The sequence below is a fragment of the Rattus norvegicus genome, chromosome 12, assembly GCF_021556685.1.
Source record: "Rattus norvegicus strain SHRSP/BbbUtx chromosome 12, alternate assembly SHRSP_T2T, whole genome shotgun sequence".
In the NCBI taxonomy this organism is placed as follows: domain Eukaryota; kingdom Metazoa; phylum Chordata; class Mammalia; order Rodentia; family Muridae; genus Rattus; species Rattus norvegicus.
In genome coordinates, this window is record NC_141545.1 from 2,966,170 (window position 1) to 2,986,021 (window position 19,852).

Genomic DNA, 19,852 nt, shown 5'->3' on the forward strand with positions numbered 1-19,852 from the left:
ACTGCTGGGGTTAACAAGGAGCCTAGCTGAAGAGTCTTTCTGTAAAGTGTGGTTTCTGGTGAGATCCCACAGAACTGCAGAAAGTGGCTAGAAAGGGGGAAGGCCCTTAGTGATTGTCTGGAATTCTTGCTGTGCTGCTAGAGGAAGCTGAAATGTTCCAACAAGATTCATGACCCCCAGTATTCTGTGCCTTTCTCTTCTGCCCCATGGCCCACCAAAGCCAAAAACACAGTTTAGATTGTTTGGTGCTTTAGGCCAAAATGGGACATTGATTAATGTGAAATTCTAATTTTCATTACAGATATGTTTAATTTATGTAGTAATATACCTAATTTATGAGAGTACTAAGAGCTAACATTTCTCAGTATTCACTATGGGTCAAATCGTCGCCTCAACTCGCATGAGTGTCCCATTCACAATGACAGCCTCCTCATAGGGAATGGGGTCAGTCCTCTCGCTTACAGAGGAAGGGAGACTTGACTAGCTAGTTTTGTGTCAACTTAATAGAAGCTAGAGTTATCTGAAAGGAGGAAAACTCAATTGAGAAAATGCCTCCATAACAACTGACTGTAAGGTATTTTCTCAATGACAGATATGGTAGGGCCCAGCCCACTGTGGCTGGGACCATCCCAGGACTGGTGGTGCTTGGGAGCTAAAAGGAAGCAGGCTGAGCAAGCCATGAGGAGCAAGTTAGCAAGCAGCAACCCTCTGTGGCCTCTACAGCAGCTTCTTCCTCCAGGTTCCTGCCCTGTTGAGTTCCTGTCCTGGCTTCCTTCAGTGATGCTATGAGGTTAAATCCCTTTCCTCCCCAGATTGCTCTCCTTGTGGTTTCAGCAAGGCAGTGGTAACCCTGACTAAAACAGTTTAGATCAGTACAGCCACGGTTGTTACCTCAGACTTTGTGTGCTTCCAGAATCCATGTTCTTAACCACACAGAATTCTGGGATAAAATTAACCACTGTGTATAAAACTTTCAACTCAAAGATAAGGAATATGGGAAGAGGCAGACAGCACAAAATGGCAAAAAACAGGAATTAGCAGACCTGGACTGTCCTCAGGAAAGTTGGGTCTTGATTCCCCTGAGAAACAGAAAGAAGCCTGAAGCAAGGAGGAATCAGAAAGGACCTAGGAAGCTCTTTCAGGAGCTTTGTAAGCTGACAGGTTTCTTGTGTGTAGGTTCTGCTGCCTTCCTTCACATTCCTTTCCATTTTCCTGAACCCATACCACTCTGCCCTGGAAGGATTTCAGTGGTAATCATTCTCTCTGAGAGTGCATGAACTCACTGGGCTGCTTCCAAGGGCACCACAAGAAGAATTTACAATTTATCAGACACTGCTTTTTTCCTCTCTAAGAATAAAGAAAGAAAGAACAGAACAATGCAATATAGGTTAAGCGAAAGGTCTTAAGAGGTAATAATCAGTTTTATGTGAAGTATTTTCCTTAAATTGCCTTTTACAGAGTAGCAGGTGTCCCCCAAACTTCCCAGGGGCTCCTTAGAACATTTCTTTCTTTTCATTCTTCAGTTGGAGGTGAGGGAGGGTTGGGAAGCCACTGTGTCCACCTTCATTGTCCCTTCAGGGAGCCCAGCAGGAGGCTCTGCTCTCCAGAGTCAGCAGAAATGGCATGCATCTGAGCCAGGAGATGGAGACACTAATTCAGTGTGCTAGCTAGCTGGTGGCCTTAGGGTAAGTCTCCAGTCAAAAACCTTATGAGTAGGGCTCTGCAACAGGACAAGCTTGGGAGCCACTTGTTAAAGCAGAGAAGCCTACTGGAGGAAGGAACCATGTCACCAGTGCTTCATGGATCCCTTTCCTCCACAACGGAAAGACACTGGGGAGAAACATAACTTTCTTCTATGAAAAGGCATTTTTTTAAAAAGTTAAGCATAAGAAAAAATTAGACCAGCAACGTATAATGGAAATAAAATACAAATCACATTTGTGATTTCACATTTTCTAATAGCCCTATATTTTAAAAATAATAGGTCAAAAGAAATCAGCGAAATTTGAGGAATACATCATGGTTCTAGTCAATGCATTATCATTTAACATATGATCAGTATAGACATTACCAATGACGTCATTAATACTGATTTATTTCGTATTAAACTCTGTTTTCTAATATGCATTTTACACATGTTGGCACAAAACAAAGCTCTTGCATCCAAGGGGCTAAGAGTCAAATAAATGTGACCAGAAAGGTGGATTCAACTTGCTGGATATAAGATGAGAGAGAGAGAGAGAGAGAGAGAGAGAGAGAGAGAGAGAGAGAGAGAGAGAGAAGACAGAGGAATCTAGAAGAGTCCAGAGCAGAAAAAGAAAGCTGTAAACTGAACATTGCCAACAGACTGGACAGGGCCAGACTCTCTGCAGGAGCATAGAGAACAGAGAAAAGAGGGAGAATAGCAGGGTTGTAAGGAATTTGACTGGCTGGGGGCAGGGAGCCTGTGAACGCAGGAGGCTGGGATGCTGGCATGGACTCTGAAATGTGCACTAGTACCTGGGTACCAGTAACATTGAAGAAGCCTGGATCTCTCACAGGGTAATGAGAACCGCAGGTACCCATGTGTCCCTTCTCCTGGGTAAGAGGAACAGAAGCTAGTTTCACAAGTTCCAGAGGAATGCTGACTCTTATCTAACTGCCACAGGCTGAGCTCATTGGACTTCCCCTTGCGATTAGGGAACTTAAGTTTCCTATGGACCTGACACCAGGGGGATAGTAACATGATCTTTTATAATAATAAAAAAAGACAGTCTAGAATCAATTTACTAAGTGAATTAATAGGGAAATATAGGATAAGTCGGCTAATACCCCAGAAGGGAAATCTCTGGTACAGGTTTCAGATGCTGTGAGATGACATTTGCACCTTTAGGGTTGTTCTGATCTAAGTTACAACATCTCAAACATTTTACATAATAGTCACAAGAATGAGGGCCCACGGCTTGCCACAGAATGATACCCGGACTCATTGAGTGTTTTATTCTGCAGAAATCCAGCATGCTGGAGTCCCCCATTAGCAAGTCAGAGAAACTACCAATAAGTTTGCAGGCATGATTTAAAGTACATTAGGGAATTCTGGAGTAGGTGACTGTACTGGCTGGTTTGTGTGTCAACTTGACACAAGCTGAAGTAATCACAGAGAAAGGAGAATCAGTTGAGGAAATGTCTCCATGAGACCAATATGCAGGGCAGTGATCTCAACTAGTGATCAAGAGGGGAGGATCCAGCCCATTGTGGGTGGTGCTGTCCCTCAGCAGGAGTTCTTGGGTTCTATAAGAGAGCAAGCTGAGCAAGCCAGGGGAGGGAGCGCAGTAAGTAACATCCCTCCATGACCTCTGCACCAGCTCCTGTTTCCTGACCTGCTTGAGTTTCAGTTCTGGCTTCCTTTGGTGATGAACAGCAATGTGGAAGTTTAAGACGAATAAACCCTTTCCTCCACAACTTGCTTCTTGTTCTTGATGTTTGTGGAGGAATAGGAATCTGACTAAGAGAGTGACCTCTATGTTAATGTCAGGTCCATCTCAACTTTATGGAAGTGTCAGGGCTGGAAACTTGTCAGGCAGGTCTGAAAACTGCTGGTGACCCTTAGTCCTTGCCTCAGACTAACTTCTTCGGCCTGGAATTGCCCAGTTCATGGAAACAGATGTTTAGACCTAGTCTCCTTAACTGCCAAGTTGAAGCCTGTTGTGGAATCAGCCTACCTTTCTCAACAGTGATATCAGGGAACATATAGGCATTGATAATAAGTAGCTATGAAGGAAGTAAATATAGGACAAGATCTAGAACATTTCATTGCTTAACAATTTCCACGTTCTAATCAGACTGTGATCTTTAACTCAGATGTGGCTTATGCTCTACAGTGGCTCCTGTTGTGCTGAGACAGAGCAGAAGCAGATGCCGATTACGGTCCTTGCAGGTGTGCATCTCCAGAAACTGACCTTCCTTCCATCCACTCTTTGGGGCTTTGGTAATTGAGTTTGCAGAAACAAATCAACGATTGGCAGAAATAAAGGAACAGAATTACTAATGTGCAAGTAGACAGCTGTCACACTGAGCATTAAACTCAGAGACGAGCCCTGACGATTGTGGCTCAAGGATTCTTTATGAGGAGGACAGAAGTGAGGCCACACCAATTTCAGAGGAGGAGTCAGTGCTTTATAGGGGACATGGGCCAGGCACATAGAAGTGACAGCATCTGGGAACACAGTCTGCCTGGGATCTATGGGTGCGAGTTCTCTTCTTGTCTCCTGCTTGTTATCCTTCAGGAAGATTATCCTTAGGAGCTTTACACAGATAAAGGAGCTTCAGAAATGATACCTAGTATTTATTTCAGGTGCAAAGGAGGACTGACTGCAAGCCAGAACTCCTGAAGCTGGTTTGTTAATTTAAAAAACAAACAAAAAACAGACAAACAAACAAAAACACCAGGCTTCACTTTGAAGTATTTGTGTTTTCTGAGTTCCAACACATTGCTTTACTCAGCTCTTAAGAACAAGATCCAGGATTTCTAGGAGCATGACATGTAGTTCCACATTACTTCAGCTTTTGCTCAAGTAAATAGCAAACACCTTGAGTACAGAGTCGTCCCTTAACCCAAGTCCTACAGTCAATGTCTGGGCACTGGGCACTCTAACAAGTTTGGATAAATGCCCACCAAATGTGTGTGTTCCTGTGCGTGTGCGTGTGCGTGTGCGTGCGTGCGTGCGTGCGTGCGTGCGTGCGTGTGTGTGTGTGTGTGTGTGTGTGTGTGTGTGTGTACATATACAACTAGCCACATTAGGAACAAACCAAATAATGAGACCCACTGACTCATCCAGCCAAGTCCATCTTCAGGCTCCTGCACAGGATTAGGCTTGAATACAGAGTGGTCAGGATGTGGTCCATCCCACCCATTGTTGATCCTGGCACTGGCTCAGTGGCACTCTCTCCTTGTGAAATCTCTTTCTAGGGAACAAGTTCCTTTCTTTCCTTCTTCTTCTTTTTTCCCCAAGGAGACTCCTTGGAAAAATGCAATTCCTTGGAACCTCTAGTCCCAGGGGCAAAAGGCACAAGGATGTCTCTCCTTAGAACATCTGATGCTACAATGGTGGTGATAATTTGCAGCCTGATTTGAATTATTCCCATGTTTGAAAGCAGTGTTTAGAATTTAGTGGGTGATTTATCTGTCTGTAGGGTTTATATAAATACTAATTACTAGTCTTTCATATTATTTGTTTTTCTTTTAATTTTTCTAAGAGAAGACATGATGAATCCATGGCTGGATTTGAACTCCTGATCTTTCTACTTCTGCTTCTGCCCAACTTCTACGTGCTTGCAAGTATTATAATGTGCTTTTAGTATTGCAGGGCATGCATGTGCCACCAGGCCTGGCTAGTCTGCTAGTTTTTATCCTATTCTATTTTAAATGTCTTATTTTTGAAGTGATCTCTATACATTTGTACCCAACCATCTATACAACTCCAGGAAAAGGTGCACCCCATATAATAAAGCCAATACTAATATATATCCATATCCATATATATATATCCATATATATATCCATCTATATCTATATCTATATCTATATCTATATCTATATCCATATATATCCATATATATCCATATATATCAAAGAAAGACTTTCTCTGCTTTTCCTTCCTTCCTTCCATAGCCCAGGCTGACCTTGTCCTCCCTATCTAAGCCTCTCATGTGCTGGGATTGTAGGTGGATGCCATCACTCCCAGTCTTGATAGTTTTACCTTGAAAAGCTCTTGTAAGTTTATGAACTTTAAATGTCTGTTTTTGTTTCACATCAGACTTCTTGGGTTGGTTCAGAACACACTATCCAACACAGGACCCCTTAGCATTAGTAAAAACAGCAGCATAAGAAAAGTAATTCTCACCCTCCCTTCTTCCTTTCACAAACTATAACATCTAGGAAAAAATTCCTAGATTTCCCATTTTCCTTCTCCATACCGGATAATATGACCCTCATTTTAAGAGGCGACTTTCCTGTACTCAGGTGACAAGAGCACTCTACTCTTTTAATCTTAATCTCTTCCTTGTACTAAAAAGCCATAGATTATGTAATTTATGAACAACAGTTTAGGTAATTTAGCTCTCAACTCTAAAAGTTGGCCTCCAATGCTATTTCTCTATGACAGACCACTCTTCCTTATGACTGAGCACGAAACTGCACAAGTCAGGACAGGAGAGTTGGCTAAGTAGTTAAGAATGCTTGGTACAATTACAGAGCATGCAGGTCTGTAGGTTGATGGTATTATGCAGGTGAAGGTAGGCCAGAAAAAAACAAGGCCTGTCATTGGACAAAAAGGAAGGGAAGTGGGAACTCTTTTTAGAAGTGAAGGAGAAGCAGGGGAGGAGTCAGAGGGAGGGAAATGACCTGGGAGAACATGGCAGCAGATGTTAAGATTCTTTTCTGTGTACAGATACAGGTTATAGTGAATATTTCCAAGGGATGGGTATGTATAGGACTTTGTGTTATCTAGATGGGCAAATTATCTTATCAATTGGATTAGAGGTTATTATGTGATGTGTTCTTTCATGTGGTGACTTAATTGAGTTCAAGAGAAGGTGTGATGGCAGGAAGCACCAAGCCTGCCACGAAATTGGTGGTGTATGCTTGGTGTGGAAACAACCTGCCTTGGGGACTTAATGGGTAGATAGATTGCGGCCGGTCTCAGAGAGTAGCCATCAGCAGTGTGAGATGGGAGGGAGCTTAGCAGGTGACATATTTGCTGACTGAGATGAAAATAACCCAAAGATGCCACATGTGTTGATACTAGTGGGGAATAAAAGAAACCATTTTTATTTTTTATAATAACACAGGTTTGGTACCCAGCACTCACATGGTGACTTCCAAACATCTTAACTCCAGTTTCAGGGACATAATACCCTCTGAAGACACTCTTCTTCAGAGAGCCCCACCGTGACCACTCATCATAGTTTTCTCGAAACTCCTATCTAAGGGGACCTGCTTAATTCTGCTCTCCTAAGTCTACTTCCTTCTCTATATTCCCAGTGTTATCCAGTCTACTTTCCCCCACATGTCCCTGAACACTCCTCTCTCATCTATCCACACCCATTCCCTCACTTAGAGGATAGTACATGGTATAAACCTGATGAATATTTATTGACTGCATGAATTTATGCTATGAAAAATGAAGTATACTGTTAAAACTTCTAAAATAGTTTAAAAATATTTATTTTTTCCCCACACCTTCCATAAAAAAAACTTATGTCCAATTTTATTCAATCTTGTGGGAAAATTTGTCTTTTTTGACAAGGTGCCCTGATGTCTTTGGTTTTCTCCTGTATGTTTAAGGAATTTTATTTAGGGCATTAGCCTGAGGGCAACAGAAAAGTGACAGATGTGTTCTTTGTCCTCATTGTTGAGTGCTGCAGCCACCAGGCAATGTGCGGTGACCAAATACTCGAATACACCATGTAGCTCGTGCAAGTGAGAAGGAGAATTTTTTTATATTATTTCACTGTGATGGGTTTGCATTTCAATGGCTGCATGGCTAATGGCTTATACATGGGAGAGAGCAACTCAATCCTTAAATACTGTATATAAGCTGTTTTGTTACCAAACTGGCCGACAATCTCCTTCTTATTTAAGTGCAAGGATACCGGTTAAAATCACCTCCTATCTGGAATATGTGAAAGTTTTGCAGAAGAAATAACTGGTTGAGAATAAAATTATCAGCAGACATAAAGCTTTTAGTTAAATCAAGATGGTCAGTACTCTGAAGCAAGGCAGGGCAGATCCCCATCTCTTTTCCTCTCTTCGCTGCCAACCACAGCAGTGACAATAAATAATACCCATGCTCCTCTGCAAGCATGGTCATCATCAGTCTCATGGGCACAACCCCTAAGGCTGTCATCACCCCATTTCCCAGATGCAGAAAGTGAGGTTCCAAGAACACTACTTGGCAACAGCAGACCCAAGATGCTAAAAGTTTATGTGGTCCCAGGGACAGGCCGCATGTGCCATATCACTTCCCTTCCCACACCAAGATCCCAGATATTCTTAAAATAGATGAAAGATAATTTAAGAGCATCTCTTGCCAGCACTGCTTCTTGTACACATCAATGCTGTATACACACAAAAGACTAAGTGGATTCAAATCACAAAGCAAAACTGAATTCCACGTCATTCATTAAATTATTGAGCGTATTAAAAATGGAAGTGTGAGAGGGGCATTGGGACTCTAATTTTGCAGCACAAACACTTCCACCCACATGCCAACCTCTCATTATGGTTCTGGGAAGGGGGCACAGATGATATTCATAGCCTTCATTTCACTCAGCTCTTGCTAAAACTGTGAACATACTAAGTCATCACTGTAGTTCATAGCAACAAGGAATCCAGCCCACCCCATCAGGCTCTCCTCTACCAGTAGGGGAGCCCAGCACTTCATAATTCCACATTAATGAAGAGCAGACTCCGTCCTTGTTTCGATTTTGCATTTCATTTCCACAATAACTTGAAGAGCATGCGGAGTGGGGATCACGTGATGAAATGTAAACAGTGCTCAGTTACCACAGCTCTGAAAGATATGTTCTTCCAACAATGTACATGACTACTGTATCAAGCCTCAGGGCCATGTCCTTGACCTGGTTACTCCCTGAACTAACACATGCATAAGATATACTTTTTCAAAAGCTGACTCCCTGAGTGTTCTCTAAACCTGCACACATGCAACTGGAGAAATGGCCAGAGGAATCTTACCAATACATACGACCTTTAAGTTGTCTTTCGAGTGTATATATGTTGTTCCCTAGTCTAGACATTCTGACTCTATCCTACACTTTCCTACATGACAGTGGCTGCTCTCCATCTTCCTCACTCTCCTTCCCTATCTGTGCCTTCAGCCATTGGCCTATTTCTCAGAGAAAACAGAAATGGTCAGAAAAGAAGCTTTCCAAACTCCTTCGGGCAAGTGTCCCATGGACCCCGTGTCCCCATCTGTATACAGTGCTGCCTTTATCTGAAGCCATTTCTTTCTCTTCTGTTAAACTTCCAGCCCATGAGTGCCAGGGTTAGTCTTGTGTTTGTCAGACTTATTGGTGGGACAAACTGTCTGTTAGAAATCATGTAAAGGAGGGAAATCTTTTGCTTTTGTTTCCTTGCTTGTGGTTTCAGTCCAGGTCAGCTGGTTCCTGTGGAGAGGCAGAATATCCTGGGAGGAAGCTAGGGTGGGAGGAAAGCTCCAATCGAGGAACAGCCAATTGACGTGGGGGCCAGGAACCAGAGTATAATCTTGACCTATCTCCCAACATCCTTTATCTGAATTGGAACCCACAGCCTCTGGAGAGCCACCCACATCCATGGTGAGCTGTTCCTTTCTAAGACCGCATCCCAGCCACTCAGAGGCATGCTTTACTAATCTCCTAGGTGCTTAATACCATCAATTCCATAAGCAAGAGCAGTCGTCACAATTCCCATTTTAAACACTATGTGCTACTTACCTTCTTATACAAACAAACACTTCTGTCAACCCCACTGCCACAGCTAATAACCCTTCTTCTCCTATCTTCTAGAGCAGAACTCCCTGGAAGATCCCTTTCTGTGTCCTATCCCCTTTTGCAATTCTCAGTTGACTCACTGTGTAACAAACTGCTTTTGTTCAAATTAGCTGTGACTGCTACATCCGGAAATCCAGTGGCTCTTAGTCCTGTTTTCTGTTTTGATACTGGCCGCTCCATTGTCTTGTATCTGCTCTCCATTTGGTCTTCAGGAACCCTGCTTTGCTGAGGAATCCTCAGTTTCCCCACTGTTCTCCCCTGGATTGAAGAGCCACACAGACTCTTGTTCGTCATCTCCTCTCTTCTCCCATTACCATGCATTTTCATGGCTTTAGCTACATGCTGGCATGCTGCCCTGTGTAATCCAAAGGCAGTGTCCCCAGACTCATAGCCAGTTGCTCATTTCCCCTGGGAATTCCAGTGTCTGGTAGATCTCTCAAAACTTAGCTTGTCCCAAACTAGCCAGGGACAATCCTGAAACTTGAACGACTCTGTCTTCTACTTTCAGAAGTTTAGAAGAAGACTTGTCTATGACAAGTCCAGCCTCCTGTTTACTAGGTCAAAGTCTTACCTGACCCCCTCTCCTTCTTTCTCTCATGTCCCAGGCAATGCACCACGGTCCACAGTGTTTGTGATCCAAGTGTGCTGAGCCTCTGTCCACTTTTCACCCTCTCTGCTCTTGCTCAGCCCCACCAGGTCCTCATTAGCTGACCTCAGCTGTGATGGCTTCCTGAGTATCTCCCTGCTCCTTGCGTTGCTCCATAGTAGTCGATTACAACAGTCAAAGTAGCTCCTGTAAGATGTCAGTCAGAGAGTGTTCCTTGTAATGTCATTTGCCTTAGTATAAAAGCTGGAGTCTTGGGTGATGGAGAGATGGCACAGCAGTTAAGAGCATTTGTGACTCTTCCAGGTGACCCATATTTGGTTCTTAGCCCTAATGTCAGGTGGCTCTCAACTGTCTATAACTCTGACTCCAGGTGATTTGATGCCTCTACCTTCCAGGAACCTGCACTAACATGCATGAATCCACACATAGACATGCAGACATAACTAGAAATAAAATAAATGTTCAAAAAAATCCAAGCACCATTATCTTCCCCCAGCCCCAAAACCTCCCACCCAATCCACAGGCTTGCTCTACTCCACTGAGCTCCTTCATGTCTTCTGGACAGAGGGTCTCTAGAAGGCTCTAATGTATGGTGAGTGCTTAGGCCAGATTGATAAACACAGCCCACAAGGCACAGGACAGTCCTCTCTATGAAGAATAACCAGATCTAAAAGTTAAGAGTTAGGCAGAGACTTCATATAAACTGAAGCACAGACAAGAACTCCAGGCTAAGTTGGAGCCTGTGGCAGTTGACTAGATGGCTATTCCTGCTTCTGATGTCATAGTGAAAGTATTCAGCTGCTGGATTAAACACCTTTGTCACATAGCTGGCCATGCAACCGACTCCTATTGGAGATACTGGGAAGGATCTAGCTGCAGGCATTTTTTTCAACAGCTCAGCCCATGTCAGCACACAGGAACAGAATACAAAGGGGATTAGGCATGCTGTCCTTGCTCCCCCTTACTCTGATGAGACCCCCAGTCTATGGGACACTTCATATTCATCAAAGGAAAAATCCACCAAGATGAACTCTCAATCCTAAATGTCTATGCCCCAAATACAAGGGCACCTACATTCGTAAAGGAAACCTTACTAAAGCTCAAAACACACATTGCACCTCACACATTAATAGTAGGAGATATCAGCACCTCACTCTCATCAATGGACAGATCATGGAAACAGAACTTGAACAGAGATGTAGACAGACTAAGAGAAGTCATGAGCCAAATGGACTTAACAGATATTTATAGAACATTCTATCCTAAAGCAAAAGGATATACCTTCTTCTCAGCTCCTCATGGTACTTTCTCCAAAATTGACCATATAATTCGTCAAAAAACGGGGCTCAACAAGTAAAGAAAGATAGAAATAATCCCATGCGTGCTATCATACCACCACGGAGTAACGCTGGTCTTCAATAACAATAAGAGAAGAACGCCCACATATACGTGGAAGTTGAACAATGCTCTAATCAACAATAACCTTGTCAAGGAAGAAATAAAGAAAGAAATTAAAGACTTCTTAGAATTTAATGAAAATTAAGGTACAACATACAGAAACTTATGGGACACAGTGAAAGCTGTGCTAAGACGAAAACTGATAACTCTGAGTGCCTGCAGAAAGGAACAGGAGATAGCATATATCACCAGCTTCACAGCACACCTAAAGGCTCTAGAACAAAAAGAAGCAAATACACCCAGGAGGAGTAGATGGCAGGAAATAATCAAACTCAGCTGAAATCAACCAAGTAGAAACAAAAAGTACCATAGAAAGAATCAACAGAACCAAAAGTTGGTTCTTTGAGAAAATCAACAAGATAAACCCTTAGCCAGACTAACGAGAGGACACAGAGAGTGTGTCCAAATTAACAAAATCAGAAATGAAAAGGGAGACATAACTAAAGAATCAGAGGAAATTCAAAAAATCATCAGATTTTAGTATAAAAGCCTATATATAACAAAACTTGAAAATCTGCAGGAAATGGACAGATACCAGGTACCGAAGTTAAATCAGGAACAGATAAACCAATTAAACAAGCCCATAACTCCTAAGGAAATAGAAGTAGTAATTAAAGTTCTCCCAACCAAAAAGAGCCTAGGTCCAGACGGGTTTAGTGCAGAATTCTATAAGACCTTCATAGAAGACCTCATACCAATACTATCCAAACTATTCCATAAAATTGAAACAGAAGGAGCACTACCGAATTCCTTCTATGAAGCCACAATTACTCTTATACCTAAACCACAAAAAGACTCAACAAAGAAAGAGAACTTCAGACCAATTTCCCTTATGAATATCGACTCAAAAATACTCAATAAAATTCTGTCAAACCGAATCCAAGAGCACATCAAAACAATCATCCACCATGATCAAGTAGGCTTCATCCCAGGCATGCAGGGATGGTTTAATATACGGAAAACCATCCACACCATCCATTAAAAAAACAAACTGAAAGAACAAAAGCACATGATCATTTCATTAGATTCTGAGAAAGCATTTGACAAAATTCAACACCCCTTCATGATAAAAGTCCTGGAAAGAATAGGAAATCAAGGCCCATATCTAAACATAGTAAAAGCAATATACAGCAAACCAGTTGCTAACATTAAACTAAATGGAGAAAAACTTGAAGCAATTCCACTAAAATCGGGGACTAGAAAAGGCTGCCTGCTCTCTCCCTACTTATTCAATATAGTTCTTGATGTTCTAGCCAGAGCAATCAGACAACAAAAGGAGGTGAAGGGGATACAGATAGGAATTGAAGAAGTCAAAATATCACTATTTGCAGATGATATGACAGTATATATAAGTGATTCCAAAAGTTCCCACAGAGAACTACTAAAGCTGATAAACAACTTCAGCAAAGTGGCTGGGTATAAAATTAACTCAAATAAATCAGTAGCCTTCCTCTACACAAAAGAGAAACAAACTGAGAAAGAAATTAGGGAAATGACACCCTTCATAATAGACCCAAATAATATAACGTATCTTGGTGTGACTTTAACCAAGCAAGTAAAAGATCTGTACAATAAGAACTTCAAGACTCTGAAGAAAGAAATTGAAGAAGACCTCAGAAGATGGAAAGATCTCCCATGCTCATAGATTGGCAGGATTAATATAGTAAAAATGTCCATTTTACCAAAAGCGATCTATAGATTCAATGCAATCCCCATCAAAATACCAATCCAATTCTTCAAAGAGTTAGACAAAACAATCTGCACATTCATCTGGAATAACAAAAACCCAGGATAGCTAAAAATATCCTCAACAATAAAATACTTCAGGGGGAATCACTATCCCTGAACTCAAGCAGTATTACAGAGCAATCGTGATAAAAACTGCATGGTATTGGTACAGAAACAGACACATAGACCAATGGAACAGAATTGAAAACCCAGAAATGAACCCCCACACCTATGGGCACTTTGTTTTTCACAAAGGAGCCAAAACCATCCAATGGAATAAAGATAGCATTTTCAGCAAATGGTGTTGGTTAAACTGGAGGTCAACATGTGGAAGGATGCAGATCGATCCATGCTTATCACCCTGTTCAAAGCTTAACTCCAAGTGGATCAAGGACTTCCACATCAAACCAGATACACTCAAACTAATAGAAGAAAAACTAGGGCAGCATCTCAAACACATGGGCACTGGAAATAATTTCCTGAACAAAACACCAATGGCTTATGCTCTAAGACCAAGAATCGACAAATGGGATCTCATAAAACTGCAAAGCTTCTGTAAGGCAAAGGACACTGTGCTTAGGACAAAATGGTAACCAACAGATTGGGAAAAGATCTTTACCAATTCTACAACAGATAGAGGGCTTATATCCAAAATATACAAAGAACTCAAGAAGTTAGAACACAGGGAACAAATAACCCTATTAAAAATGGGGTTCAGAGCTAAACAAAGAATTCACAGCTGAGGAATGCCAAATGGCTGAGAAACACCACTCCAGTGAGAATGGCTAAGATCAAAAACTCAGGTGATAGCAAACGCTGGCGAGGATGTGGAGAAAGAGGAACCCTCCTCCATTGTTGGTGGGATTGCAGACTGGTACAACCATTCTGGAGGTTCCTCAGAAAACTGGACCTTGAACTACCTGAGGATCCAACTATACCTCTCTTGGGCATATACCCAAAAGATGCCCCAACATATAAAAAAGACACGTGCTCCACTATGTTCATAGCAGCCTTATTTATAGTAGCCAGAAGGTGGAAATAACCCAGATGCCCTTCAACAGAGGAATGGATAAAGAAAATGTGGTACATCTACACAATGGAATATTACTCAGCTATCAAAAACAATGACTTTATAAAATTCATAGGCAAATGTTTAGAACTGGAAAATATCATCCTGAGTGAGGTAACCCAATCACAGAAAAATACACAGGATATGCACTCATTGATATGTGGCTATTAGCCCAAATGCTTGAATTACCCTAGATGCCTAGAACACATGAAACTCAAGACAGATGATCAAAATGCAAATGCTTCACTCCTTCTTTAAAAGGGTAACAAGAATACCCTTGGTAGGGAATAGAGAATCAAAGATTAATACAGAGACAGAAGGAACAACAATTCAGAGCCTTCCTCACATGTGGCCCACACATATATAGCCACCCAATTAGACAAGATGGATAAAGCAAAGAAATGCAGGCCAACAGGAGCCGGATGTAGATCTCTCCTGAGAGACACAGCCAGAATACAGCAAATTCAGAGGCAAATGCCAGCAGCAAACCACTGAACTGAGAATAGGACCCCTGTTTAAGGAATCAGATAAAGAACTGGAAGAGCTTGAAGGGGCTTAAGACCCCATATGAAAAACAATGCCAAGCAACCAGAGCTTCCAGGGACTAAGCCACTATCTAAAGACTATACATGGACTGACCCTGGACTCTCACCTCATAGGTAGCAATGAATATCCTAGTAAGATCACCAGTGGAAGGGGACTGTAAAACAAACAATAAGATCAAACTCAGGAAAGGCAAAGAAACTAGGGCCTTCAGAGGAGGACAACGCTTCTAAAGCTGAACTTTATTCTAGTGGGAATCTTTCAGCCACCTAATAACCAAAATGTAAATGGATGGATTTGTGTTGCTTAGGCATCTAGGTTCAAAGTAGAAATAGAGAGACTATTTCCCCCTTTCTCCTATCTATGTAACAATCCATCACAGGCCTGGAGAACATTAAGAACATTGTATTCTTTGCCTGAAAGAAGTTTCCACAGCAGGTGACATCTGTTTAAAATAAACCAGGTGCTCGCCTTTGTTCTTCTGAGGTCTACAGTATTCATTGGGAAATCTCTCCACATCCTGTTAAGCTAACTCTTGAATGTCACACTTTTTACAAGCAAATATTCTTTTGTAAAAAAAAAAAAGAGTCCTACTTACAATTATGTATATTCTAACTGGGCAATATGACTGGCAAAGGCCTTAATTGAAGATCATCATTCACACCTAGTGTATTATTAGGCCTTTCCTACACATTGGCATTTGTGAACATTGTACCATGGCCCTGTCATCTGCACAGCTTCTTGCAATTCCTGTGATTACAAAGGACTTGTGAAAGCTGAGGTGACAAAGAATGGCATTCCACTCACCTGAGGGACACATCCTTTGCTCACACTAATCTAAATCCAGAAGAAAGGCTTCCACATCTATCCACAGGAAACTGGTTAGCTGTTCTTATATTTTACTGAGATACAAAGTAGTTAAGAATGCGGCATGGGGAGGAAGGAAGGATTTCATTCAAATCCAGGAACACTCAGGAGCATGGCTCTGCTGATATTTTGAACTCTGGGGAATTCTACTCTGGGGAATTGGAAAAAAATTATGATTTCTTTTCAAATTTTAAGTTATCCTGTTTCTTGTACAGTTATCTTCTGCATAAAAAGCAGAAACCCTGATAACCTGAACTCGATTCCTTGAACCGATATAGAGGTGAGAGAATATCAACTCCATAACTTTTCTTGGACTTCCACAGGCACCAGGGTACATATCAATCCTCTTTGTGTGTGTGTGTCTTTCTGTCTCTCTGTCTCTCTCTCTCTTCTTACACATATACATACACATACACGTAAATGTACACACTCTTGCGCATGTACACACACACACACACACACACACACACACACACACACTCATGCTCACACTAAATTACCCAAAATGTAAGCTCTCAGTTGGTCTTGACACCATGGCTTCTCTCTGCCATCATGGACTCTAACCTTCTGGAAACATCATCCTAATTTTAGTTTTAATGTGCTTTGGCCATGGTGTCTTTCAAAGCAATAAAGACATAAATAATACATACTGTCATAAATAATACATTCAGTCTTTAATGGATCAAATGTTGCTGTGTGTCCAGTTGTTAATGTATACTTTAACTCCACTGTGTCCCAGCAGCCCTAAGAAAGCAGTGCAACACAGATACCTACAGTGTCCAAAGATAAGAAATAGTCTGACAAGACTTCCTAAAAGCTGACTGGAAGCCAGTCTTCTCCTATCTGCCCTCAGAAGATGTTGAACTCTCAGCTTCTCCAGCCCCACATCTGTGTGGACACTGTCCTGCCCCCGCCCTGATGATAACGGACTGAACCTCTGAACCTGTAACCTGGCCCCACTTTTTCCTAAAAGCAGGAACCATAGAGGTTGGAAAGGAAAAAGACATTAGAGTACTTAGCACTCCTTGAAGGAGGAGATAGTGAAGATACACTACTTTACACCTATCCTGTGATCAAAAATTATTACACAGATCAATAAGGAGGCAACAGAGAATCATTGATAGAGTCTTTGTCTAGCACACACAAGGTCATGGTTACCAGCATCAGTACTCAAAAGAATGGAAAGAAGGGTGGGAAAATGAAGGAGGGTGTGGTTGAAACATTAGAAACTATAGCGTGTCAAATGACTATCTTTCCAGTACCTTCTTCTCCCTCAATGACCTGCTCCACCTCACACTGTACACAGTGTACTAATGAACGCTCATGAACAGATCATAAGCACAAAAACACACGTGTCAAACTATGCTTTGAAGTCAGAGTAAGTTATAATGTGGGTTGCCTCAAAAGGTATGGTTTCTAAAAGCAAAGATAGATCATCTTTGACTGGTCCTTTAGTTTTTATCTAATACCTGTCTGCAATTTTCATGTCCTCTTTACATGGGTACATGGGTATGTTACCTTCTTCATCTTCTAGATTTTCCCAGCATTCTCTGCTGACTTAACAGTCAGTCTGTAAGAGAGGGTGTGTGCTCCAGGCACTGTTTGTTGCCAGCCAAGGCAGGCTGGTGTGCACTTGTGTGTTTTTTCTTCACACTCAAGAGAGAGGAAAATGGACTCCCATTTTGGAGTGATTTCTTTAGAACTACCTGCAAAAGCAAAAAGACTCTTAAAAATCCCTCTGGTGCATTTGTATCTTTGGCCTTTTGCAAGAAGGGGAGAGAAGGAAGAGAAAGGACGACTGACTGAAAAGGTTGTTCTCATTCCCACTGCTGGCGAGGGGTTTGATTTCCTAAGTATTAATCAAAATCACTCTTGATTATAGCAAAAACAACCTTTGCTATAATTTTAATGAAGTTAATGAGAATATATGGTAATTCTGAGCAATCTTGCTCTAGAGATTAAAGAACAGCCTGCCAGGAAACATACGAATAAAGCTTTAGGACCAAAATGAATTTTTGTCCTGTTTTTGTGGTGGTGGATGTTTGTGTAAATCACTGGACTGTAGATAGGTATATCCATAGCACCAATCTTTATACAATTTTTTTTAAATGACTTTCCTAAATCAGGTAATTTCATTCACACTTATTGAAGTTACCATTTCATATCTCTTTAATTACAGATAAGAGGCTACAGAAATAAACAGAAGTTGATACTCAAGAATATTGGAGGTATAAAGAATACAAATTTTATTCTGGCAAGTAGTTAATTATGAATTTCATTTACATTCATTTCGGTTGGACATATTTTGGGAAATCACATAGTATGTATGAATTATGGACATTACATACTATAGTATAATATTGTAAAATGTCTGAAGATACATTTATGAATCAATTATTTCCTTTAGTGATTTAAGTTAAATGAGTAAGACAAGAATCTGAGAAATTGTCACTGTAAATGGCACATTAACATTAAAGAAGAGGTGTGTAATGGAAATCATTGTTTAGGGATATATATCTGAATAGGCCTTGTGAACGAGGTTGAATTTGACCAGGGTATTCTAGGGCAATACTATTTTCATAGTGGTGAAATAAACAATTCACATGGATAGATACAATGAAAGCAAAATGGTACTCACTTGAGAAATGAGAGATCTGTAAGACTGAGATGTAAGTTTGTGAGGGACTTTTGTGTAAAATTTCATGGGTTCACATTGCATTGTTCTATTAAAACAAGTTTCTTGGTAAAATATAAGTATGGCAGATAACCAGATGTGGCAGACTCTGAATGGCCATTGCTTCAGTCTCTTCTCAAAACGCTATGTCCACTTACCTTCCTATGAATATCTTTATTTCCTCTCTTAAAGAGGACTACAGCATCTCCACTTTGGTCTTCCTTCTCCTTGATCTTAATGTGGTCTGTGGATTCTAGCCCGGGGAGTATGAGATATTGGGCTAATAACATATCACTGAGTATATATCATGTGTGATTTTTTTCTTTTCTTGTCTTTGTGATTGGGTTACCTTACCCATGATGCTACATCTCAAGATCACTGTCACAATGTTATTTATTGAACTTAGCTTGCTACTTCCCACCCTGTTGAACTTTTTCTGTTGAATGTCAAATATATTTTCTAGCTACAGGAACACTCTCACTTCCAAATCTTGGCTACTTTTAGGAATTCCAGGCCAATGATCTGACCAGCCTGGCCTCTGTACATAGAGAGAAGATTCAAGCTGTTGTAACGGAGACAAATGTGCACTGTGAAATATTTGTGTTAGACAGGTGTGGCAAGTACCTTTCCTTAATGAATAATGATTTAAGAGTACCAATCACTGGGTAAGCAGAGGGGACTTTCAGGTCAAATGGGGAAGAAGAGAGTGGGACAAATGGGATTTGATGCTTTTGGGATGGAGAGAGAGGTTAGGGTTAAAGATGTCACTAACTGGAGGCCTTAGATGAGCCACCATAGGATTTACTTTTTAGGATGTTTGTAATTGCAGCCAATGGTTGAGTTACCTGTTCTTTCTAAACTAATTTTGTATAGTGTTTTTCTACATTGGTATGGAATCCAACTGTTTTGAAGAGGGTGGTAAGGGCCATGCAGAATTTAGATGTGTGGGGCTGCTGTGATAGTGACCTACCAAGGGAACTTAGCAAGTTCAGGGAAGATATTTCAAGAGCTCTGGGCAAGAAATGGCTAGAAATATGAACAGCGTCTGAGACAAGAGAGCCCTAGGATTGTGGTCTCTACAAGGTGCTACATGGGGCCAGAGAAAAGCAAACTGGGATATTGCATGCATTTTTTCACTATTTCTCACTATAGACATGTTCAGTAATTTGGATGATTTAGTTAATGAAGAGCAAACATTAGACCTAGAAATCTACCATCATGAGGTACTGTAAACAACATCACTAATGAAAGGAAATGACATGCATTGTGGGGAAATTTATTTTTTTACATTAGTTATTTATTTGTTTATGTAGTCATTCATATATTCATTCCATCATTCAATTAAAAATTCAACATCAACCCCTTCTTCCTAGTC

At 41.1% G+C, this 19,852-nt stretch overlaps 1 protein-coding gene across 1 annotated transcript in view; it reads left to right on the plus strand.

The window, feature by feature from the left end:
* The window catches only part of LOC134481229 (uncharacterized), a 67,794-nt gene that overhangs the window by 16,415 nt on the left and 31,527 nt on the right, over positions 1-19,852 (plus strand). Inside the window, exon 4 of the mRNA XM_087579615.1 lies at positions 17,983-18,031. Coding sequence (XP_087435741.1) covers positions 17,983-18,031 — 49 coding nt within the window. The remainder of the gene's footprint in view (positions 1-17,982; positions 18,032-19,852) is intronic.